Raw genomic sequence first — 25,241 nt, 5'->3', positions numbered from 1 at the left:
AGCCCGGTGAAAGCCTCCAAACCAGTTAAATCGCAACCAAGCCGTAAATGCCAAACACATCCTATCTTCGCCGGTAACATAGCATTGAAATAACATTTGCGAACAGCAAGTGAAGATGACGATATTCACCTTATAGTACGCACAATTATCACCACATACTTCGACTGCAAGCTCTTCCATTTTGTATTTTATATGAATATTTTTCCCCGCTTAGCCGACACAAAACTTTCAGCACGCACGCCTCGCTTCAACGTCGCTCAACGCGTAACAACTAACTTTGATGGACTGTGTATTCACAAGTCGTATTCACATCGCAGTAGTATGGCAGTCGGTAACGCTATTCAGACCGAGGTCGTTCACAGCAGTCGTCCATAAAATTCCACCAATGCAGTACACAAAATTTCCAGTATGTAAGCCTCGTATTATAACAGACGTATGTCAATATGACATAACATATAAAGAATTAAGCAATTGTTATTCTACGAGTAACGAGGTGCTGCCATAATTATTCTCTCATTTTCATTCGCTCAAAACGATTTTTTTTTATAACTTGCATTTATGTATCAAATATTCAGTCGTGTATATTTACAACGTATACGAAGATAACAATCCCAAATTTCACTCAACAGAATCTCAAAATTCGTCAAAGACCAGAACTCTCATTGGAGGGAATGAATATGCCACATAAGGCCCGATTACCATTCTCTAATTGAGTACTCGAACGTTAGAGTGAACACAGTAAGGGAGAAAGCAAAATACAGCAAGAGAGAAGACAGAAAGTGACAGCTATAGCAAAATGAACTCAAAATGAACGATCGAGTGAACGTTCGAGTTTCATAATAAGGGGGATAAAAAGAAAAGCACATGTGCCAAAGTGGTAAAAGTTCATTCAGCCTTCCCCTCGCCAAAACGCGGATGAGAGGATCTATAAAAGTTTTTTCCGTTTTTTAACCGTTGGTCCCGACGCGGGAAAATCTCCTGGGCCTACTTACTAAAACTTAATTTGCTGCTAGCTAGCTCGACGTAATAAAATGCGACTGTTTAGATGGCTCGGCTCTAACGGCCAGTGTAAAGTTTGGGGCGATCCTCGTGCGTGCGAAGTTACGCATATCGCCGGCGGTTCACGCGAAAACGCAGTCATTTACTTCCATTCAGGCGTTTATTTGAAACTTGTCGTTTCAAGAGGTATGGGAGCGGGAGTATTGATACCTTGTCGCGAGGTTTCTTAGCGCTTACTTGAGGTTCCAAACCGTTCCTGAAATTCTGTTCGGGAGCAGAGTGGGTCATGCGCTGAGCAATTGCCGGTCTCCGTGGGAACGCGAGTCTAACAGCCCTATCGGCGTTCTCAATTCAAGTTCGACAATTCGACAATCCGGCTTCCGTCAACTTTTTGCAACGGAAACCCCACTATTATGGATCTCAAACGGAAACTCTACCGTTCGAGTGAACACAACAAGAGAGAAAGCAGAATACAGCAAGAGAGAGGGCAGAAAGAGAAAGCTATAGCAAAATGAACTCAAAATGAACGGAATGAACGTTCGACGACTCGAATCGAGAACGCGGATAGGGGGAAAGTGCCGTACTGTTAGGATGTATTTGATTTTATCAATTATTTTGTATTGTCTATGCTGGCCGTGCAAAGATAGTGATATTTTCAAAGATAGTTCGTATTTTGTGATGAAAAATTCAATTTGTAAAATTTACATCGCAATATTTTGCGATTAATCTTTGCTTTTTCAGCTACTTTACTGTCACTGTCGCTAGTGCAAAGTAGGTCTGCCTAACTAAGAGCCTGCTTTACAGCAGATAGGATAAGTGAATGGGAACTCAGCAGCTCACACATTTGTGTACACCAAGAACAAATAATCATGTACCAGGGGTGTGCGTTGAGAATGGACTGTTTTTAACACACAAAAAATGTTTATAAAATTTTAATGCGATTTCTATTTTATTCAAAGTATGTGCCATCGCTAGCTATACATTTCTCCTATCTCTCTGCTAAATCATGGATTCCCAGACGAAAGAATTCTTCGACTTTTTAAGTAAACTAATTAGTCATCCCATTTCGACTTCCTCGTAGAAAAACGAAGGGCTGCTCAGCCAATACGTGTCCCATCGATGAAAATGAATGATATTCGGAAAGAACCAAGTCTGGTGAATAACGCGGGGAGGGATAGCAGCTCCCATCCAAGTGATTTGATAGTATCCTGAAACAGTTTTGTTTTTTGGGCGCCTGGTGCTTGATTCCACGGGCCACCAGGCGCCTCCATTGAAACAGAATTGCATTTTGGTCGTTTTTCGATCAATGCATGGTTCAAATTGATCATTTGTTGTCAGTAGCGATCGGAATTAACGTTTGCATCAGGTTTTAGGAGCTTGTGAAACACCACACCTTTCTGTCCCATCAGAAAGTCCGTTTTTTGGAGTCCTTCGACGCTTTTTTTTGTTAAGTCAAAATCGCCATTTTGAAGTTTTTTAAACCACTTAAAGCACTGCGATCTTCCAAACACAAGTCCCGACAAGCATTTGGTGCGATTCCGAAGCAGTTTTCTTCAACAGGGCAGAAAAATAATAATCCCCGCAAAACGTCATTTTCAGGCACAAAAGTTGACATAGTTTAACCCTTTCAAAGATGGGTTGCAAACCGAAATATTTTTTTTTCGACCTGAAATCATTTACCTGATGTCAAAACAAGGTAATGATGAATGAACCGCTAAACTGGGAAGTCCCAATCGGCAGGTACAGCCATCTTTTTAACAGTCCATCTCAACGCACACCCCTGGTACACCACCCCGAGAACGCGTAATTGTAAACGCGTAACGTTGAACCATCAAGTGTCTCGTTATTATGGCCGGCGACAGAGCCGCACCGAATCCGAACGTTGCTTGCCGATCACCGATCACTTTCATCGCGTTGGAAAACGGGACCAGCTAGCAGCCGAACTCGCTGTGCGACCGGGACTAACCGCACAGGCCGTCGCGCGTTTCGTTCGTTATTTCGTGCGCGAACTTGTACTCATGATCTCGGTGATCCGCCACCTTACAATATTTCGAGTTACAACCTTTTAACATCTAAAAATTTGAGAAATATAATAGCAAAAATCGCACGCACAGCTGAACTGCTACCTGTGTATGTGTAGCTGTGTGTACAATGTTTACATTTACCACTCGGAGCTTCTCGATTCGACAACCATGATAGCGTCATTCGTGTTCGACATTCGCGTTCGAGACCTCGAATGAACTTTTCCGTTCGAGAATCTTTTCCGTTCGAGATGTCCGTTTTGGTGTCTGTTTGTCCGTCCAAAAGGACTGCATAAAACAGTGTCAATGGACACAGAAACGGATTCACTTTCTCCACATGTCAAAAGTGCTCATATTATGGCATTCGTTTTAAAGCTCATTCAAAATATAAAGCTGCGGCCACACGAAGCGCATACGCGAGCGTAAAATAAATTTGTAATGTCACATCGTTTATGCTAAAGTAAAATATAAAAAAGTTTATACCTGTAAATCCGCTACAGGAGGTCTACAATACCGAAATGTCAAACGAGTTTACATTCGTGTTTTTGGCCCGAGAAAATAGAAATCGAAGAGGTAAGTAAATTTCTGCATAATTTTTTCAGTTTTTGTAGATTTTGTTGCTGTACCAGCAAATAAGAACTTAAATTATCCTCTGTTTGTAAACAAGGCGTATGCAAAAAGTGTTTACGCTCGGTTTTACGCTTGTTTTTACATGTTGTTCCGCATAAACTTTTTGACAAAGGTGCAAACGATTTGGCATTACAAATTAATTTTACGCTCGCTTTTACGCTTCGTGTAGCCCCAGCTTTACAAACTATTATAGTAAAAATACCAGTAAATTTTATTTTTATTATTTATTTATTGATTTATTTATTTATTTGTAAAATACAAAATAATTTCGATACCCAGCAACGCACGCACAATTGCCGGGTTTACAATCCTATTGTTACGCACGCATTGCATTACAATCTATCCAATCTAGATAATTTATCGGTTAAGTAGAGGGTCCGGATGCTGTCTGGAGATCCATCAGAGAAGCAACAACACTCTGGTAATCGACGATGTTTGAATCATACAAAATAGTTGAATTTGATGGTGATGTCAGAAGCGGTTTGCGCTCCGTCGGTACACTCAGCTCTTTAATTTCGCGCTTTTCGGCCAGTTTCCCACTGCCCAGTTCCGTGCCGCCAGCGTTGACGTATTCGTTAAGACTCGAAAATACCGTGGCCACATTCACCACGTTTGCTTTCAACTTTGATTTTTCGTGCACTGGCGGAGGAGTTGTTTCCGATTTTCGCTTCCATTCAAAGAGTCCGTTCCGCGTTTGATTGCCGGTCTGGTGTCTACAAAAGAGTAAGATCATTAGAATGATAAGACAACCTTGGGACCGCTGACCGTACCCGTGGAAGATTTTGCGTAGCGTTCTTTGTTTCTTGGCTCACCAACCGTGCCCTGGCAGTTGTTGCGCCCATCGTCCTCATTCAATTCCAAGTCATCCAGCACTTTATCAATGTCTACCAGGTCCGTTGTTTCGAATACCGACACAACCCACACAGGCCGTGGTGTGATCACTGGCAGATTTGTTCCAATTTACGCGAAGGATCTTGTTTCCTGCGCTAACTGTCCTAAGTTAAAACGGGTTCAGTCCGGTTATTCGTCGATATTGCAGGGAATCATACGGGACACGTTATAAACCGACACAACCTATGGCTTTAAATGTCAGGCTACGCTGTCCTCGCTAGGGTCCTTTTTCTTAGGAACTGTCCTGAAGTCAAATTTATGGTCGGACCGTAGTCCAGTTGACTTATGTTTCAGGTGCTTTGCTAATCCTGTGCATCGTGCACATTCACTTGGATTTTCCTGTTCCTGCCGTAATGCACATTTCGAGTCCTTCCAGATGTGCGATGTGCTTTACATGGTAAGTTTCTACCGTGGCGCCATCTGTTTAACACTACTTTGGTCGAGTCCTGTTCGGAATCCTCTTGAGAAATGTTAATGGTTTTATTATTTAAGTGTTAAGAGTGAGAACGATGCGCGTTTCCATTTCCCGTGTGATGGTTCGTGTGATGAAAATGAATGCTGCGTTCCAACAGCGGTTGTTGTCCAATAAGAGGAAGAAGAAGAAGATACTAAACGAAGCATTCAAAAGCATTGTTTTGTTTTGAAATGTTTCATGCCGCAGCCAAAATTGGTTCCTGGCTTGGCTATTGACAGATTTTAGCATCATTTGTCCCGTGTTTTTGAAAACAGATTGCTGAATGCACTTGTACGCAGTCCATTATTACTGCAGATAAGCTATATGTCACTCACGGCCATGTGAGCGGTTGGTGAAATTGAAACCGACAGATTAAAGTCAGTTTCCTACACGTACATTAGGTCCAAGACATACCTATTCGTAGCTGCTTTCTTCTTTAAATACACATATAGAACATAAAAACACAATAACAACAACCTTACTCCGTGTGTTGTTCATGTGCTCCCATTTGGTTGAACTTCTGTTTTGTTTTTATATCGTTGATACTGATAGCCATCGTCATGCAGTCATGTTGGTGAGGGCCAAACGATTTTTTAGGTTATTTCTTTTAACGAAAAGATCAACCACGACTAGTTATCACCCGTACTTTTTGTACGCAAGGAGTGGCCGAACTAGTAGGCAACTAACATTAGGATTTCTATGCTGTGAGCCATCGTTAATGCAAAATCGTTACTGGAATCTGTAGGTTTGCTATTATTCAATCTGTCTGACATGTCTAACAGGAAGTGTTCTTGTGAAATTGTTCATACTCCTGGCTATCTTTAGATTTTTGTTCTCCTTCGGAACATACCCGTTTACTTACACAAATAGTAAAAGCTCTCGACTTGGTCCGCTTTGGCCCTTTTCACCTAATCTAAGTAAATAATTCGCTTATGAGCTAGTGCATGGAAATCGCATCATAGGATATGTTTTCAAATTTATCTTATTATTTCCTCTCTAATCTTCCACTATCCACTATCTTCTTATTTTAGTCCTGCATGGGGTCGAGGAGTGCAATACTTGAAATGTCCATACATAATTTTATCAACCAAAATCTCTTAAGAATCTCTCAAGACTGCATTATGTCAGTACGTGTCTATGGATAGTCATGCATACACGACACCGGGTGCAAGGCAAAATATTTTTTTTTTAAATTGCAGATCTTGGATCGTAATAGGACGTGAGATTGCGCGAAAAGGCTGTAGCTTGAAAATAGACTATCCGTAAACGAGAGATATTCATCTTCTCACTGTTACACGGTGTTATCAGCTTTTGTCGAAGACGAGCGTTAGTGCCTGTTGAGGGTCACACATAAATAGTGCGACTTGCCTCAAAATGTGACATTCTATTGTGAACCTTCCGGGTGCGCGCAAAGCAAATAGTACTCCAGCAGTACAATCCATCCCTCGTAGTGTTCTTGATTCCGAGTGATTTGAAAGCTTGAGAATGAAATACCTATCGCTAGCGTATTTCATCGGTGAGTGTGAAAATATCTCTACGATATTTAATTAGTCTTGTTTACACAGTCTGCAGTTTTGATCAATGTTGCACTTAGAGCACTTTATTATATTCGTTGATTATAACCGCCACCACAAAATAATACCATTTACTATTCTTTATTTATTAATACTACTTACAAATTATTAAAAGTATTATTAAAGCAACTTAAACAAAATCACATCAGCTTTATTTACAAAAATTGAATTGCACGTAATCATGAGTATAAATATTTTGCCACAATTGCAGGTAAATTGTAGTTTCAAGCATAAAACTTTTAATCCATCCATGAAAAATCTGTTTTTCGAAATGGAAGATTACTGCACTAGTATATTGTTCATTTTTTTTCTTACGCGAGTAATCCAAAAGGAAGCGCGCAAGGCGCGGTATGAAACAGTATTTTGATTTTATATCCGAGAAGCGGAATTGAAATAAGTTAATTATTTTATTTAAACGGTCAACTACCGGTGAGACAAATGTTGACGGAAAATCAAGATGGGGCTTAAACCATTTTTGTTAATTCGTCAGACATAAACCATTTTTGGCAATGTTAGACATACCGTGGCACCAATAGAGATTACATTAATTTTGGTTCAAAGGGCACAAGGGGCTTTAATGTGAAACTGCTCAGGTTGAATTGGCTATGGGAATACACAAACATTGACGTCAATCAAAGCTAGACAACAATTGAAAAATACATGTTACCAAAAGGACACTTTACCATACAAATAGAAACACTTTACATTTAAAACGTTTTCTGTGTTTAGTTTGTATTTTTGCTGAGCTGTTTTTTATTGTTTAGTATTCACTAATTTTGTATAGCCTTAAACATTGAATGCCAAAAATGTATACTGTCACTGTGGCATTGCAGCACCTGAGTTAAGCAAAGCATCGGAATATGTTTGAAATATTTTTATAGAAATAACTGTCATGCCGCTGTAGAAAAATCTTTAACGACTCACTTTAAGAACAATTAAAGATGACTAAAGGAACCTTCAGTTAGAACCGTTCCTCGAACCGAACCTCCCCACAAAGATCTAATTTTTCGACGTAAATGAAATTATCAGCACGTTGCGAAACTCATCAATAGAATGGCATCTCATTCGCGGTTCAAAATGCCATCATCGGCTTCTATCACCTGACCCGTGTTGGTGAAAAAACCAGCTAAGTAATTGGTGTCAGCTGAATAATGATGGATTGGTTTATGAAAACTGATAAGAAAAAAATTGACACGCGCCACTTCTTTGTTAATTTCACGAATCGTATAGCTTATATGGATAAACCATGACCCGAGTGTGCTTATCGTTCACCATATGATTGTTCCTCGAATCGTGAATAAGTCACTCACCAAAATAGACCATATACGTCCTACATCGACATTCACGGTGGATGAATGATCGTCAGTATAGTCAATTATGCAATTATGATGATAAACTAAATGAAATCAAAGTAAATACAAACATACTACAAACAACAGCCGTTAAACTACCGGCATGTTTGGCTAAGTTGCCAATCAATCCACCATAGACGATAAGGTAGCAGCTTTCTGGTACGCCGAGATTTGGTACTTCCCGATTAAAGCAAATTAATTTAATTTAGAAATAGCTCTTCGGACTGATAGCATTATGTATATCTCGCAATAATTAACTAATAATGTTGTTCTAATAACTAGATTACACGAACCACGAAAACTTGAGGTCAGACGCACCCTGTTAGAATTGCTACTTTTTTCAAAAATGTCTGCGTATTTTTTTTACATTTCAGTCTTGTTTTTAATGGTAGATTTACAGCCTGATGATGAGTGGTATTACCCTTCACCAGATCCAAATGGTGTTATTAGTGGTAGGTATACTATTGCTACACAAACTCTACAAACCTGATTACGTAACCATTGTGTAAAATTTAGATGGTAGATGCTGTTCTATTTTCTCTTTCTCTGTTTGTCTGTTCTCTGTTTGCTTCTCTTATTATCCCTCATTTCTCTCTGCTTTTTTCTCCTGCTTGTATTTTTCTTTTTAAATGTGACTCCTATACCTTTCCTATTTTTATCTGCACATTGCTATCATTGTGTAAATGATCCCTGGACGAATTGATTATTGAATGCGACTGCTTCTTATAAGTCACAGGACAGATTAGTAAAGAAGAACTCCATTTTTTACTTACTACTAGGCTGTTCAACAAGTTCGTAACATCAATAAGATAAACACAGTTTTATGTTTTGAAATACACTCTATTATTCAGTACACTTTATTATTCAGCCTTATACTAAATCTCTTTCAGTGATTCGACGATTTTCCAATTCGATATCCTGTATTTTTCTACGATTTCAGGAGTTGTGTCTTTTTTTGGACGTTTTTGACGTGGATCGTCTTCAAGACTTGTACGACCACGTTTAAATTTAGCTACCCACCTTTTATTGTAATAATTGAAGGCAAAAAGTCGTTATGCACATTAAACATTCGTTCATAAATTTCCTTTGGTTTAAACCTTCCAAATAAAAAAAATCACTTCAATCACTGACCGATACTTAATTTGTCACCTCGATACTAAATGGCTTGTAAAAACAAAATTAAGTGATCGATTGAAATGAAACGTCACATACGTTCATATGAAGAGTATACCACCAATATATATAACATATACCACCACGAAAGAGTATAGCAATGCCAACATAACAAAAAAAAATTAGACTCGTAGCAGCATCTTCTGTACGGCTACGGCCGAATACTCGAGGCTACGAACTTATTGAACAGCCAGTACATCTTGGATTCCAAACTGTGCTAGAGCACAGCCGCATTTATCAAGCTCAATCGAAACTATACGCAATAACTCCTGTCATGTTCAACAACTTACTGGTCCTCGTTACCTTATCGGTCTATAAACGTAGCATGTTGATATAGAAATTTCATAGCATAGTCCAATAAAAACTAATGCATCATGTTTGGTCACTGTCGAAAACCAAAACGAGCGATAAATTCCTGTGGATTTCAGTGCGCTCTAATCAATAGATAAGTATGATCAAGTATGATGAATGACGAAATGCAAAGCATCGCTTATATGAAATTTGAAAACACAACAGTCGCCCCTGAAAATTCAAATGAAATTTAATGCTTTTATGATAATCGAGTTTGTGTAATGATCAAAGCTCATTTCTCAGCGCCACATGCAACTTAAATAAATTAGTTAGGCTGAAAACCCGGGATGGATCATTAATATTGGATCGATGTGCTTATGACAGCACTATTTTAAAATATCAGTCTGCTTTTAAACTACTTATGTAGTTTTCGACAAGCAACTCGTTCATAAATTTATAGTCCAAAGAGTGACCAGATTAGAACAGGTACTTACTAAGCACGCATTCATATTGCTTCGGATTCCTACAGCAATGTGGGATCCATGGACCAATTACATTCGCGACGGATGATCTGCTTCAATTATGTACGTCATTTGTGATCATTTTTGGGCAACACATTTTAAAATGATGGGCACACCAATATGTCGAACACTGACACGTCCTGACAGTTTCTCTTTTTTGGTTTCTTAATGCTAAAAAAAATTTGCAAGACTTGTCAAGGTTAAAGAGAGGGCACATAACATATGATTTATTTTTACATATTCGTTTTTTCGTACCACCCACGTTTTCCACACAGAATGTCACTTAAGATGGCATTCATCAAATTTCCACACGTGTGTGGTTTCACATTTCTTACCGTAAAAAGTCAAAAGTGATCAACTTTTGTAAATCTTCTGCCGTCTGCTGTTTAGCTGTCTTTGGCCATATTTATTGCTGTCGAGTAAGAAAAACTAAAAAATTACCGTCGAATCGTAACAGCACCCAATAACAGACCATACCTCTCGTTTTCCCAATACTGTCCAATCTTAACAAGCCTCTTCCGCTGCAAAAAACATCAAACCAACTATTTTTGGAGTCATTTCTCCTAGCGGCAATTTCACGTTACTAAGCGTTGTTTGGTGTACTTTTAGAACCAGAATCGTGGGGTGGTCAGTGCGAAAACGGTCGGCGCCAGTCTCCGATCGATCTCACCAGGGAGGCAGCGGTTCGTGGAGAATTTGGTCCCATCATCTTTAACAACTTCAAGCTACCGATCCGACAAGCTCAACTGACGAATACCGGTCATTCAGTACAAGTGAACAACTTAGACACATCAGTGACGATTCTGGGTGGAGGTCTACCAGGCCGCTTCATACTCGACCAGTTGCATTTTCACTGGGGATCGGAACATACGCTTAGTGGCGTTCGCTATGCGCTCGAGTTGCATCTTGTGCATTACGATGCCAGGTATCCTACGTTTAAAGATGCAACGGCAGCACAGAATGGAGTGGCCGTCTTAGCTGTTCTGTTTCATGTTGCCGCCCAATCAAACATGAACATCGGCGTCATCCTTGAGACAACGGCAGAAATTCGTAACGCCGCCGGTAATGTGGCACCATTAAAAGGAAAACTATCACCATTCAACCTGCTACCAAAGAATCGCACCTCTTACTTCCAGTATGAGGGTTCATTAACTACCCCCGCTTGCGCTGAATCGGTTCTGTGGACCGTCTTCACCGAGAGTGTGCCCGTGTCACTAGAGCAGGTGGATCAGTTTAAGGTTATTCATGATCAGTCTGGGCACGAGTTAGTCAACAACTTCCGTTCCGTTCAACCTTTAAATGCACGCTCATTAGTGTATGCAACCGAATGGAATTCTGTAGGGTACAGCATGGCACGGACTCTGCAGAAATCATTCCTTGCAGTTCTTCTTTCGCCATTGACGCTACTATCGGGCATTATTTGGGCACATTGCATATTTACGAACTCGTAGTTTCACATGTTTGCAATTCGGTTTACATATGTTTGCATATGAAATTCGGAACGAAATTAATAATAGACAAGGACGACAAATGAAATCTAGTTGTTAAGCTCAACCTAAGCAGCAAATATTTCTTCAAGTTCCTCTAATAAAAGTGTTTAAACAGTACATTTATGTGAATGCCAAGTCTTCATTAAACTCTATCCTCTCACCGCAAACTGGAGAAACGCATCTTCAACGAGTAGAATCGAGTGGTTTTTATTTCCATAGACATCCAAGTTGCCTGCGGTTTTCTACTACTGGGTTGTTCAATAAATTTTGCGGTTCGATAACAAAAACACAATTTTATGGCTTCAATTACACTTTATTATTCAGTATAGTGTCCCTGAACACTTGTTCCAACACTTGCACTTGTTCCAACGAAATTCCAATGAATGAAGTGCCTAAATGAAGTTTTTTTTTCTTTCTTTTGTATTCAAGAGCCTTTGAGCTGTAATAGCCTAGCATTCGTCTTTTTAAAGCCTAAATGAAGTGCTATGAATGTAAGCACTGAAGTAAAAATCTGGAAGGGCTGCAAAATACGCTTCTATAGCTGTTATGACGTCATCATATGATGAAAACGCTTTAAATGCTGATTGCTTAAACGCTTAAATGATTTTTTTAGGTCTGGAACAGATGGAAGTCACTAGGGGCCAAATTTGGTGAAAACGGTGGATGCTCCAACAATTCATGGATCGAACTGTAATTCATGGATTTTTGCCGTTGTTAAAATGCCCTGATGAAAGCGGATGGTTTTCTTCTTCAAACCGGGTCTTTTTTCACGAATTTTAACTTTCACTAGGTCTAAAAAGTTACAACAACAATCAAAATTTATTGTTTTATCAATTTGCAAGTAATCCAATGACAAAATTCCATTTGGGTCCCAAAAACTGATGCTTACACCTGTTTGGTCGGATTCTGGACACGAATTCGTTTCGGAGCTGAAAAACCGGGTTCACACCACTCCTTAACCTCTTGTTTTGATTCAGGATCATGGAGATAGACCTAAGTCTCATCCCTATTCAATGCACAAAATCCACTTTATCCTTTCGAAAAAGCTCAAAATGTTGCCGAGAAACTTGCATTCGAATGCGTTTTTGTTCCATTTTTAGTGAATGCGGCACCCATAAGTATTTTTTGTATTTTTATTTCGATTCTGTATTTTTTCTACAATTTCAGGTGTTGTGTCTGTTTTTTTACGTTTTTGACATGGATCGCTTTAAAGGCTACTACGACCACATTTAAACTCAGAAACCCTCTTTTTAACGCCCTAATTGAAGGCGAAGGGTATGGGTATGCCAACATAACAAAAAAAATACGCTAGTAGCAGCGCCCTCTGTTTTTGAACCTTAAAACTTATTGAACACCCCAGTGTTTACAACGCAAATATTTTGTAAAAATCGTGCCAGTTAGCGTTCATTTGTCTGGGTTCATCCTTCTTAGCGCTTCTTCATCGATCACCAGTGTAGGAAGGTTCATGATGAATTTGTGTAGAATTTTGGCGCTGAGTGAAAATTCTCACGAGATATTCCCCCCTATTATGAAACTCGAACGTTCACTCGATCGTTCATTTCAGCTCATTTTGAGATCATTTTGCTATAGCTTTCTCTTTCTACCTTCTCTCTTGCTGTATTCTGCTTTCTCTCTTACTGTGTTCACTCTAAAGCCCGGTCAACACTTTACGAGTTTAAAGCCATTTCCTCGACCACTGTAACCGATAAGTGAGCACAATGTATCGGGTTTGCGATGCAAGTCGTTATGAAGTCGTAGCGTGTGGACGCTCCACAGATTACTACGGCCCGATAACAACTTTGGTCTGCGCAGACTCAAGTATCAGTGAAGTCGTAGCGTATGGACCGGGCTTAACGTTTGAGTTCTTGATTAGAGTTTCATAATAGGGGGGATTGACCACTCGCATTGTTAATAATGAATATTTTTCGATGATTGAACGTTTTTATGAAAGGTTAATTCTTCAGTTTTTTTATGACAAACAATTTCGGTAAATTATCCAACACACCTGGCTTAGCAGTAGCCCAATCGATCGACCTATTTCTGAATACATTTTCAACTGTCTGTGGTCCTATCTCGGCAATGGCAATTTGAATTTCGGTTTTGAGGTTGTCAATAGTTGCTGGTTTGTTCGCATAACATAAATATCAATTGTGGCTGTGGCTGTCGCAGTATGGCACGCAGCGCCGTCCTGTTCAAACCAAACGCCGTCTAAGTTCTCAGGTTCAATTTAGCCGAAAAACCAATCAGCAAAATCCGCACCAAACAGTCACTCGTTGTGGGTGCATTGGCTTCTCCTGCACGATATGTGGATTTTCCGAACCACAATACTGCTTATTAACATAACACATCGTTCAAAAAGCCCCGGGACTACCATAGCGATGGCGCTAATAATGCCATTCATATACCAGGGTTCGGAAGTACCAACCTTCAGATGAGGTGTGTCAAAATTTGATGTAATTCGGAGCATAACCAAGAAAGCTATAGTGGTTAAAGTGACGCTACTTTTGCAATCCTGAAAAAAATGGACCAAAGCGAGTTTCGTGTGTTTCTAAAAACATTGTTTTCTAATAGTGAAAAAACACTGTTCAACCTCAGCAATGGCTTGAAAAACGTTATCGGGACTCTACTCCGTCGAAACCAACCATTTGTCGGTGGTATGCTGACTTCAAACGCGGTCGTGCTAATACAAATGATGCGGAACGTTCGGGTCGGCCAAATGAGGCAGTAACTCCCGAAAACACCAAGTAAGTATTGAAAATCGTGATGGGCGACCGCAAAATGAAAGTGCACGAGATAGCTGAGATGGTAAATATATCAAATGGTAGTGCATTTACTATTTTGCACCAAAATTGGCTATGAAAAAGGTTTTTTCAAAATGTCTGCCGCGTTTGCTCACAATGGAACAAAAACCACCATGGCACAATTCAATCAAAACGATGACCAAATTCAACGAATTAGGCTTCCAACTGATCCCTCATCCTCCGTACTCGCCGGATGTGCTCCACGGCAACTACTGGCTCTTTGCGGATCTCATAAAGATGCTCCAGGAAAAAAGATTTGGCTCGAATGAGGAGGTGATCGCTGCTACTGAGGCTCATTTTGCGTCAAAAAACAAATCGTGCTACAAACATGGCATTGAAAAGTTGGAGAAGCGTGGAATGATTGTATTACACTTGAAGGACATTATCTTGATGAATAATACAGTATTTTGCCGATAAAATGTTGTTTTGATAGTTAGTCTCGGGACTTATTGAACGATGTGTTAGCCACCGAGGTGAAAATTAGCTTCAATGAAATGTGCTTTTCAAATATCGTTCCGTTCGAGTTGACGACCTACCACTTTGGAAATAAGTTTTTCATATTTCCCAATTATCTACTGCCAAAATTATATTTTATACATAAATGGCATGAATTAACCTTTCAAATAAAAGTTCAAGCATCGAAAAATATTAAGCCGTTTTTGTTTTATAACCAAATGAAAAAGTGTGCGGTGCGGTTGTTTAACCACCCTGTATATAACCATCTTTTTCCAACTAGCAGTTCCCCAAAATGGCAGCGCGTGTTGTTGGTTGGTTGGTGGTTATGTTGGTGGAGGATGGAAGGAAGGATGGAAATAATTATTGAAATTTCGCAATCGAACCTGTCCCATGCTGAAACTCTCTTGAAGTTACTTGTAAGTAATGTTAGTGATGGCCATGGTGGGTATTTATATCGGTGAATACTTGAAAATACTTAATGAATGAGGCAGCCCGACAATATCCATTGCTTAGACTTTTGCTACATCGATTGACTTTAGTTTGAGAGAGCCTGTCATTTGTCCATAGAAAAACACTTCGATTCTACTTGTTTAGGCAAAGGTAGAATAAAAGATGCATCTGATAGTGTTTAAATTAGTGCATAGAGCTTAGGTTGATACTTTATATTGCGTGCTTGCTGGCGATAAAAGCTGGTTACGTTGTTTTCCGTTTTAGGAATAGCCAAAAATACGGCAACCATATAAAAAATCTAATCCTTTCTTAGTCGAAAATCCAAGTGAACTGGGAAGTACTTCTATGGTAAAGTAGTTATCCTCCTGTTTATCGTTGTTTGATAAGTTATATAGAAGTAAATGAGTGAATGTGGTGGATGTTATATCTTAAGACGTGTTTCTACCATTTTGTGTCTTGCTTTCTGTAGTAAAACAAATTGCCTACGTTACGTGCATTTTCCATTAGTTTCGTTAGTTTTCGTGTGCAGTGTTGTGTTCTGCTTTCTGTATTATTTAGTGTGGCTGCTTTCTCTGAATTTTTTTTTATAATTCTGACATTTACATATGTGCAAGCTGCCTGATTTCTATTGGCTAAAGTGATGATATTTTGTGCTTATTTTGTTGATCTTAGCAAATTTATCTAATTCGAAACCTGAAACAAGAATCGTTCAAATGAGATTTTTACTCGAAAATTTTGCAGTCCTACGGTGGCATATTCCCCTAGCTTTGGCATAGGATGAGTATGGCTAGAAGATCTGTGCTTGGGTGTGTATCAGCAGCTTTCGCAACTTACACTACACTGAAACTCCTACATACAAATCTAGACAGTGCTGCGACCTGATTGGTTGAATCCATATATCATTGCGGTTGTTCGCTGTGATTGGCTGAATCCTTGTGCTATAATAGATTGTCTGAAGTTATAAAGTACCAAAATACAAAACAACGCGATAGCATGGATCCAGTTCCCTAATTGGCGTTTGACAAGTGTTAGAATGCATTTCGACCGCTAGGTGGCGTTGGAACTTGTCGTATTGTCGTAGCGTGTGAGAACAATTGCCTGTAGTTTGCCTTTTGGGCCAAAACGTTCGGACTATCCAAATAGTCTGTCCGCGAAGGCAACAGTCAATGGACAAAGTCCAAAACAAAGCAAAAATGGCAGTCAGACAAAGTTCAACACAAAGAACACCAACAAAAAACTAATTAAATCGCATTTTTCGTAGCGTCTCGGTACCGTTGTGCATGGTCACAAAGTGTGGGATCGTAGCGTTCGGGTTACTCGTGTCCGCACTTCACAGCATAGCACCAGTGTTCAGGTTTGATTTGCCTTCCATCGCATTCATTCTGGTGTCGCGCTCAATCTTTGTCAGCTACTGCAAGGCATATCAAATCGGTATTGGATGTTGCCACACGCGCCACCGCTTAGGTTTGCTGCAAACACAACCGTCAGGTGTTCATTGTCGACGTCATCCCATCACCCGCCAATACAGCTGGTACGCAATTCGATTCAGAAAGAACATAGGAAAGGATCCTGGAATCCAAAATGTTCATCGGTCCACCAACATACCGGATATGGATCCGAACAAGCACAACACACCACCACTGCACCTGTGGTCGGCCGTATTTAACGTCGCTGGTGAGGTTTATCTTGCTGCAAATTATCCAGCATCTTCCACCTCGCAGAAAGCAGGGAAACTCGTAACATTTTACAAATTTAATTGATGCGCGGACGATGGCCACGATGAGTTGGAACTTTATTTTTGTAAACAAAGCGAGCCCCGAATAGCAACTCTTCTGTCAAGCACACTGCCCTAAAGGTAGATGCTGTAATCGTGTGTGCGCGCATTTTCATGTTCTTTTCCTGGTTCTACGGACGCACACCATCCCATACTAAGTGTACCGGAGCATCTGGTTTTGCGTGTTCACGTCTTTTTCTTGCTTTCACCCATTCCCATCCACGCGAGCTCAGGCCTCGGCTGAAGGCGCGGCTGAAGTTTCAGCCAATAGCACGAAATTCTCGCACGTCAATTTAGGGCTGTCTTAATTTGATTATGAAGTGTTTGCTGAAGCTTACTGAACACAATAAGCACTGAAGTCCGTAGGGGGCAGATTCGCTTCACAACTTACCTCCAGTATTAGGGTTGCCTTTAATCATGTTAATTTCCGTGTCGAGTGCCGTTCAACCCTTATATTCTATTGTCGCTTAATATAAATAGAGTAAAAAACCCGGTTAATAGAGCAGTCGGTAACGCTCGTCGCTGTAACGCAGCTGGCCTGGGTTCGAATCCCGGGACCGGCTGTCACACAGCCGGCCATGGTTTCGATTCCCGATACAGGCGTGACAGGGGGGTTGGCGCGTGGCCAACAACCCCGCCGGTAAAAACGAACCGTTACAGAGAGCATCCAGAGATTAACATGGTCTCTAGTGCAGGATAAGACCGCTCAGCGGTTGTTCCCGAAGAAGAAAAAGAAATAATTAACAGTAAAACGAAGACAAAATCATTATCTTGCTATTTGTATAAAAACCGAGTCGAAAAAACACATCGGCTTACACAATAAATCGGTTTTTGGTTTTCGTGAACGAAGCTATTCACGGGTGCAGTTACAATGACTGTAAATTCCGTCTTCCGACGTGTGATACAGACATCTGATAAAATATACAGGAAAATATAAAACGTTGTAACTTTAATTTATTCATAAAAATCAATTAAGTACAATGTTTTTTTAATAATAACATACTGTTTCGCATAACCTTAAGAACAGTAGTAGTACGTATCTTGTGTTAGGTATCCTAGTCGTTGATTCAGTTGCGTGTGTAAAGGTGACAAAACTATTATTTATGGTTGTATGTTGTGAGATGCTAACATTTCTTTTCCTAAGCGTCTTTAAGCGTGTGTTTGTTTAATTGTTTCTTGATTTGGGACTGTATATGTGCATAGGATTAGTCGTAACCAGAAGTACCAAACACTGCTTACACCATGGAGAGTCCCAGCACCGGGGGTCGTCGTCGTAGTTATTCACGAGTCAATGCAGAGGACCAAGCACTGGATCAAATAGCTAAAGAGGTGAGTGAACACTAATCTCAGATTAGCTTATACGAGGGCTGTTCAAAAAGTAGTAAGACATTTGAATTTCCGCGGGCTACGTATCTTCGATTCTTGGTTTTTTTGCATTTATTTTTATCTAGATACTAGCTGTTCCCGGCGTGCGTCGCCATGCCTCATTTCATCCTCATTTCTCGATTATCCGGCGTTTCAAAGGACTTCCTGGTGACGTATTCGATCAGCTTCCTTTCTCATTTCCCGTTACTCCTACTTTTCAGACGATCGGGCTTACCGGTGATGTATCCGATCAGCTTTCCTTCCCGCTTTCCGCTGGCTACATGGCAAAACTGGCACCAATTAAATTTCACTCAAATTGTTTGAAAACTATTCGCATTTTGCTGAAAATTACCCAAATTTTGTATGGGAGCCCCCCTTTGTAAAGTGGGAAGGGCTTTCAAACATTCACCAGAAGATTTTCCCTTCCCAAAAACTCCCACCTACAGAATTTGGTTCGATTTGTTCGAAAACCACCCGAATTATGCTGAATTTTATGTTACGTTTGTATGGGAGTGTATGGTTGTATGGGTTTGTATGGGTTGCTTTTGTTGTATGGGGGGGGGCCTCCAGGGAGGTGTGGGAGGGTCAAACTTTCCTATTCACAATCCGGTGTCACAAAACTACGCTGTGCAAAATTTCAAGCGGATTGGTTCAGTAGTTTTGGAGAAAAGTGGTACACACAGACAAACATTCATTTTTATATCTATAGAAGAAGAAGAAGATAGAAGAAATTAAAAGAATCAGGTACTTGAATTTAAAACATTTCGGTGGAACATTTCGATTTGTTGTTCTGCTGTGTTACCTTTCCTACATACTAAACTGTAACTACGACCACTATGTCAATTTATTGGTGTGATCTTTGTTTCGAAATACATAGTAACGACTACCACTGATATTTGTTTGAACTTCTGACTGTTTATTCTTAGGCTGAAGCTCGTTTAGCAGCACGCCGGCAAGCCCGCGCTGAGGCTCGTGAAATTCGTATGCGCGAGCTAGAGCGACAACAAAAGGAACAGGAGCAAAATGCGGATCGCGTATTTGATTTACAGCAACAATCAGTTAATTTATCGGAGACGGCGAACATTAACATGACGTTACGTACGGGTCGGCTGGCAGTACAAACAGCAACAGCTCGTGGAAGTGCATTTTCGTCTCGCCGCAGTAGTGAGGACTCACTCGAGGAAGAGGGCCGTAGTTTGCGTGATTTGCGGCATGAGCTAAAGGTAAGAAGGATATGAGGTTCAATCAGCGGTTGAAAAATGTTGTCGGTTTCACACAGAACGTAGAGGAACGGTTCCGGAAAGCGATGATTGCTAACGCGCAGTTGGACAACGAGCGGTCGTCGCTCAACTATCAGATACAGTTGCTTAAGGATAAATTGGAGGAGATGGAAGAATTGCAAGCGCAGCTACAGCGAGAGTATCGCGACAAGTGCCGGGATCGTGAAGCTCTTAAGAGGATCAACGATAAATTAATCGAGGAGTTGAAACTCATTAAAGGGCAGCTTTACGATCGCGACTCACTAATTGAGCAGCACGGTCTGGTTATAGTGACGGTGGAGAATGACGATGGAAGTGATGCTAATCGCGCTCTAGTCACAGCAGAGAACGCACAGTTGCTTAAGTCAGTACCCGGTTCGTTAGGTACGTGTAATGGATAACACACAAATTAGTAAACTTAAGCGGACCTGGCAAGTGCTGAAAAGATGAAATGTCCCCAATCTTACACGATTTTTTTGTTCTTTAAGATATTAGGCTTAAGAAATTTGGAGAAGAGAAACAGGAACTACAAATTGAGGTACAATCGTTGCAACAACAGCTCAATGACATTAAAAACAAAGGACGCCGAAATATCGTCATTAACGGTGCAAGCGATGATGACTACGAGGATGCACAACGTGAGTAGCAAAGCAATTTTTACTTACCTACTTGTCTTCATTGGCAAATAAATCAACACTACTTCGAGTAGCTTGTTTGTGATATACACTGTGTTCTTGGCATAAAAACTTCGGCGTTTAGTGGTCCGGGCGTTTGAATGTTTTGACAGCAGATCAGTTTTACAAATTTCCTCTTCCGGTAGTTTTAGTTTTGTTACAATACATTTAGTTTTGAAAAAACTGTGACAGATAGAAATCGAAAAGGAAACATTATTGTCAAACATTCTCGTCGGAGTGATCGTTTGAATAGTTTGAATCGTTTGATCGTTTGAACGTTTGAATGTTTCAAAACGACGAATCGATAATAAACTAGCCGTGTATGCACGAATTTGTTTTTTTATTTATACAGGGTGCTCCATATAGGATGTGTTTCTCCATTTGGCTATAAAAAGAAAACGGCTTAATATTTTTAGATGTTTGAACTTTTATTTGAAAGGTACATTTAAGGCATTTATTTGTGAAACATAATTTCTGTCAAATGTTCACCACGGTTTGAGCTGAGCATGTTAGCACCGGTTTTTTGGATGCGAATGGAATTTTGTTAGCGGATTACTTGCAAACAGGTAAAACAATAAATATCGATTATTTTTGTAACCTTCGTGGAAAAAAATCGTGAATAAAGACCCGGTTCGTTGAAGAAAAGTATCCTCTTTCATTAGGGCAATGCACCCTGTCACAAGAGCATTTTGAAAATGGCAAAAATCTATGAACTAAAGTTCGAATTGTTTGAGTATCCACCGTATCCACCAGAGTTGGCCCCTAGTGGCTTCCATCTGTTGTTAGACCCATAAAAAACATGCGTGAAAAGCGTTTTTCATCAAATGATGACGTCATAACAGCTGAGGAAGCGTATTATAAAACACTAGCAATTTCTCACTTCAGGGATGGAATAACACATCGTTCAATAAGTCCCGGGACTAACTATGAAATGTTTTAAATGAAAACTATGAAATAAATGAAAAAAGTCCCGGGACTTATTGAACGATGTGTTATATAAATAAGAGTCTCCTTGGAACAAGTGTATTGATGTTCAGGAAGGCCATGCTGAATAAAAAAGTGTATTTTTCTTATCGATCCGCAAAATTTAATGAATACCCTAGTATATGGTAGCACTCCTTAGAACATGTTTAGGAAGGGTAGGGAAGGAGAGCAATTAGTCCCCTTCGAGAAGCGTTGGAGTCCTACCTCATTACAGAGCTGAATACAGTAGGATTGTCAGTATCAATAATGTAAATACGGCCCAGCCCGTTTTGCTAAGAATACAAAAAAAGTGTATCTGGGAGGCCACACAAGGCCGAGGCCGTGTGGCCCAGCAGTATCGTTCTGATGGGGTCGATTTTGTCCATTTACAACCATTACCAATAATTCTATAGATATCCATTTTATTTGATTTATTTATATAGCAGTTAATTAAAATCATTTCGTGTAACACGATATTAACGTGGAGTTTCATTGCCAAGAAACGGTGTACTATAAATACGGCCCGTTCTGCTAGCATGAAAAAAACGCTGTATTTTGTGCAACCAATCCTCATGAAAAACTAACCTTGTGCTATTTACTTATAGGTGAAGCAAGTAAACTGGTTACTGAGTATAAATATAAGCTTCAAAAAGCAGAACAGGAGATCGCGAATTTGCAAGCCGGTCTTGCCAGATCAGAGTCACAAGTTATTCGCTACAAAAGCACAGCTGAGGCGGCAGAAAAAGCAGAGAACGATCTTAAGATTGAGCGCAGAAAGTTGCAACGCGAGGTAAGTAAGTAATACTACTGCAACAGCATAGGTATTCAAGGTTTGTTTATATAGAGGGGTTTAAAAGTATGGACAGGTGATGGTGGAAGGGTAAGGGTGGAATTTAGGTGGGGATTATCTGGGGTTCGGCTAGTTCTTTCAATGAGAGTCTTATTTTTATTTTCAATTTTACTTTATTTTGTCTCTCGTATATGTGCAACATTTCATTTAACTGCGCTGTACTATTTAAAATGTAGCCCTCAATAATTATGCAGTTTTGGGACGAATGTCATTGTCAATAAATCTAATATATAGAAAATGGTAGGTGCAATTTAGTGTAAACTTTGAATTAAGTAAAAACAGTCCAAATACATGTACTAACAAAAATACTAGCGGGTTACAGTTTTTTATATGCAACATAAACAGGTCTCTTGTATAACAGGTCTTTTGTATAATTTTGAAAAACTTTTCGAAATAAAGAAAAAGGATGAATAATCAAGTAGCCTCTTGTTTTTTTTAGAAGTTCATTTTTTAATTCTTGTTAAAATTGTCAGGTTATAGTATTTGGAGTTTTCATCATTCGTCTTAGACTCTCGCCAAATCGCTATGAGCAGTAACTAAAACAGTTTCCGAATGTTATGAAGTTGATTTTAGTAAGTGTTAAAGTTAGCTGCAAAACAGGAATGACAAAAGACATGTTTCGGTTTTATTATAGCTTCAAGACATTAAAATATGGAAACAGTTAGTACTTAATTTGTAAAAAAGACATTAATTAAACACTAGACTAGACTAGACAAGACACATTAACAAATAAACTAGTGCTTGCTAACAAAATAATCTAGCGAAATAATAATGTGGCGTTGAATATAGAGGCTAAAAATTGAAATTAAATTAAACCTTGTGTATACAGCCTCGACCTGTTGTTCTTTCCTTTACCCAGGATTATTGCTACACTAAGACGTAGGCGCCTGAGCGTGTGTGTTCCTTTTTGGCATCGTTCTTAGTTGTGAATGTGCATGCCGTTTTGATTTTGATTTTCAATTTCTAGCATTGTTCTTACTTCTGATCGCTTCTACCACATTGCCGTTTGATGTCTATCTTAGGTACGGGTACATTATTTTCGTTGTGGGGTTGTTGCCCATATCTTACCTTTAGCATATTCACTTTTACGTTCCTTCCGCGTTTCTAACAACAATGAGTTCATTTAATCAAAAGCTACGAGAGTAATCATAAATTCATCTCAAAGTGTTTATTCTATTAATTTGTTGTGTTTTCTTTTTACTCTGTTGCATTTTTGATACGCTCATTGCTGTTTGCAATGATACGCAGAACCGTGAAGCTATGGACCGATTGGAAGAACTGGAAACGTCCAACAACCACCTGTTAAAGCGACTAGATAAGTTAAAAAATGCTAAGAGTGCTTTGCTAAAGGATCTATGATGAAACACTAATAACAAATGTTTTGCAGCCAACTAAATAAATAAAATTAGCTGAATACAGCTGTCATTTCTTAGGGAAGATGCACACATAAAGGAAAGGTAAAAAGTAGACAGACATTCAAGACATTTACTATAGTTCTTTAGCAGTAACATTAATACTCTTTGCAAGTGCAGTCGTTTATTTTTCAAAACGGAAACAACTGCGACAATAGCAAAAGATGATAAGTAAGTTGTTTGCTTTTTACGTCTTTTACCGATTCACAAATAGTATAAAGTTTTGTGCCCAACTGATTCTTTGTGTTCTATGATTATAGGAAGTCCCAGTAAAGCTATTGTTTTCAATGTACTACCATACTGGAATAGCAATTTTATATTTTTTATTACACGTTACCTTAAAAATACAGGTAATCTAGTCTATCTGACTCTATTTGGTTAAAAGTGCCTATTAATTTTCATTTGTTACATTCATAATTGTCGAGCGCAACTCTCTACCGATACGTCCGATAGCAATACCACTGTATTTTTTAAATTTAATAAAAAAGATGTTCACAAATATTGTAAGATTTCTTTTATTTTTATCCAATTCGTGCATCCACTCAAATTCTTTTCAGTTCGGTAAGACTTCCATAATCAAAGCAACTTTCCGTTTTCGCTGATAATCCACCGTTCCCTGATTTCTTATTATCAAGATTTAATGCTTCGCAATCTACTTTTACAGAACAAATATCGCTTTTGAGACAAAATCATATATGAGACTTGCCACTCATGTGTAGGACGTGTCTCTATAAGTATGAATTTCTCTTCTTCTATTTCGCACGACACGGAGGAGTGGTTTCAAAGTCTCATCTGATTACTGACTATCATATTTTCTGTAGAAAGATTTTGCGAGTACGATGCAGCAGTACGTCTTGCCCCCGTCTGATAGAGCAGTCGGTAGTGCTCTTCGATGTCACGCAGCCGGCCATGGTTTCGATTCCCGATACCGGCGTGACAGGGGGGTTGGGGCTAACAACCCTGCCCTTAAAACGATCCGTTACGATCCGTTAACGATTCACATTGTCTCTGGTGCAGGCCAAGACCGCGCAGCGGTTGTAGCGCTAAATAAGATAAGAAGAAATGAATTTAGAAGCATAAGTAGAGTTTTTGAGTTATAAGCCACATTCCCGTAAGTGTTTGGCCACAGTAATTTGCGGAATTAAATTTTAGTAATTTGCGAACTCTCAACAGAAAGTTTCACGTTTGTGTTTTTCTCGTAAAGGGAACGTAGTTTCCTGTTTTGGTTTCCGAAACATGTCAAATAGTTTAGAATTTTGTGAAATCCTTATAAAGTTACCAAACCGTGACGTGGTGTTGTGAAAGCATTTGGGACTGGTGTAAATATTCCTTCTGTAATGGGTGTTGACTTTGTACTGACCTGACAACAAATGATCAATTTGAACCATGCATTGATGGAAAAACGACCAGAATGAGCTAAAAGACACTGTGCGGTAACTTGGCTCCAAAGCAATGCGCCTGGACACAAAGCAAAACTGCTTCACGATACAATCAAAGCACTTGGCTGGAAGCTGCTACCGCTTTATTAACTTACTTTATTCCACAATTTCTACACCTCATACAGTAGTTTTTCCTTAAGATTACCCTATCTATGTCTCTTTCTACCCATGCATCAGTGGTGGTCGACCCTTTTTGGGTTTATTTTGTCCTATGGATCTGGGTCCCATGCTGTGACCATGTGTTTCCTATGATTATCTGTCGTACTGTTTACACTTTTGCCCGCAATGTTTTTAGGATGCAGGCTGGACCCACACGATTCCTATTTTTTTTGTTTAGGATTCGCAAAATCCCCAAGGTCGATCAATCGTGTTCTACGGCTTGGAGCTGACATTTTAGAAAAC

At 39.6% G+C, this 25,241-nt stretch overlaps 2 protein-coding genes across 7 annotated transcripts; both read left to right on the top strand.

Moving 5' to 3' along the window:
• The first annotated feature begins 8,306 nt into the window (after positions 1-8,306).
• Positions 8,307-11,400, top strand: LOC128277943 (carbonic anhydrase 1-like). The gene is made up of 2 exons (XM_053016558.1): positions 8,307-8,373; positions 10,516-11,400. Exons 1-2 carry the CDS (start codon positions 8,307-8,309, stop codon positions 11,355-11,357), a joined length of 909 nt encoding a protein of 302 aa, XP_052872518.1. The 3' UTR covers positions 11,358-11,400.
• A 3,862-nt stretch (positions 11,401-15,262) lies between these two features.
• On the top strand, positions 15,263-23,890 carry LOC128272103 (leucine-rich repeat flightless-interacting protein 2). 6 transcript variants are annotated; one of them, XM_053009882.1, is made up of 8 exons: positions 15,263-15,451; positions 18,081-18,206; positions 19,169-19,465; positions 19,522-19,885; positions 19,990-20,139; positions 21,744-21,928; positions 22,165-22,228; positions 23,237-23,890. In XM_053009882.1, the coding sequence occupies exons 2-7, from the start codon at positions 18,120-18,122 to the stop codon at positions 22,207-22,209; spliced, it is 1,128 nt and encodes a 375-aa protein (XP_052865842.1). In that variant the 5' UTR covers positions 15,263-15,451; positions 18,081-18,119; the 3' UTR covers positions 22,210-22,228; positions 23,237-23,890. The 6 variants fall into 6 exon arrangements, with proteins under 6 accessions (XP_052865842.1, XP_052865801.1, XP_052865834.1 ...); XM_053009841.1 differs by lacking the exon at positions 22,165-22,228; XM_053009874.1 differs by lacking the exons at positions 15,263-15,451; positions 22,165-22,228 and adding an exon at positions 15,792-15,909.
• Positions 23,891-25,241: the final 1,351 nt, after the last annotated feature.

The sequence above is a fragment of the Anopheles cruzii genome, chromosome X (genome assembly GCF_943734635.1).
Source record: "Anopheles cruzii chromosome X, idAnoCruzAS_RS32_06, whole genome shotgun sequence".
Taxonomy (NCBI): Eukaryota; Metazoa; Arthropoda; class Insecta; order Diptera; family Culicidae; genus Anopheles; species Anopheles cruzii.
This window is presented reverse-complemented; position numbering and strand designations above follow the sequence as displayed.

Excerpts from the sequence above, each read along its gene's own strand:
- LOC128272103 (XM_053009841.1), top strand. The coding sequence starts at position 18,120 with ATGGAGAGTCCCAGCACCGGGGGTCGTCGTCGTAGTTATTCACGAGTC. Across the intron at positions 19,886-19,989 it reads GTCAGTACCCGGTTCGTTAG|ATATTAGGCTTAAGAAATTT; the intron begins GTACGTGTAATG and ends TTGTTCTTTAAG. Across the intron at positions 20,140-21,743 it reads TGACTACGAGGATGCACAAC|GTGAAGCAAGTAAACTGGTT; the intron begins GTGAGTAGCAAA and ends ATTTACTTATAG.
- LOC128277943 (XM_053016558.1), top strand. The coding sequence starts at position 8,307 with ATGGTAGATTTACAGCCTGATGATGAGTGGTATTACCCTTCACCAGAT. Across the intron at positions 8,374-10,515 it reads TCCAAATGGTGTTATTAGTG|AACCAGAATCGTGGGGTGGT; the intron begins GTAGGTATACTA and ends GTGTACTTTTAG.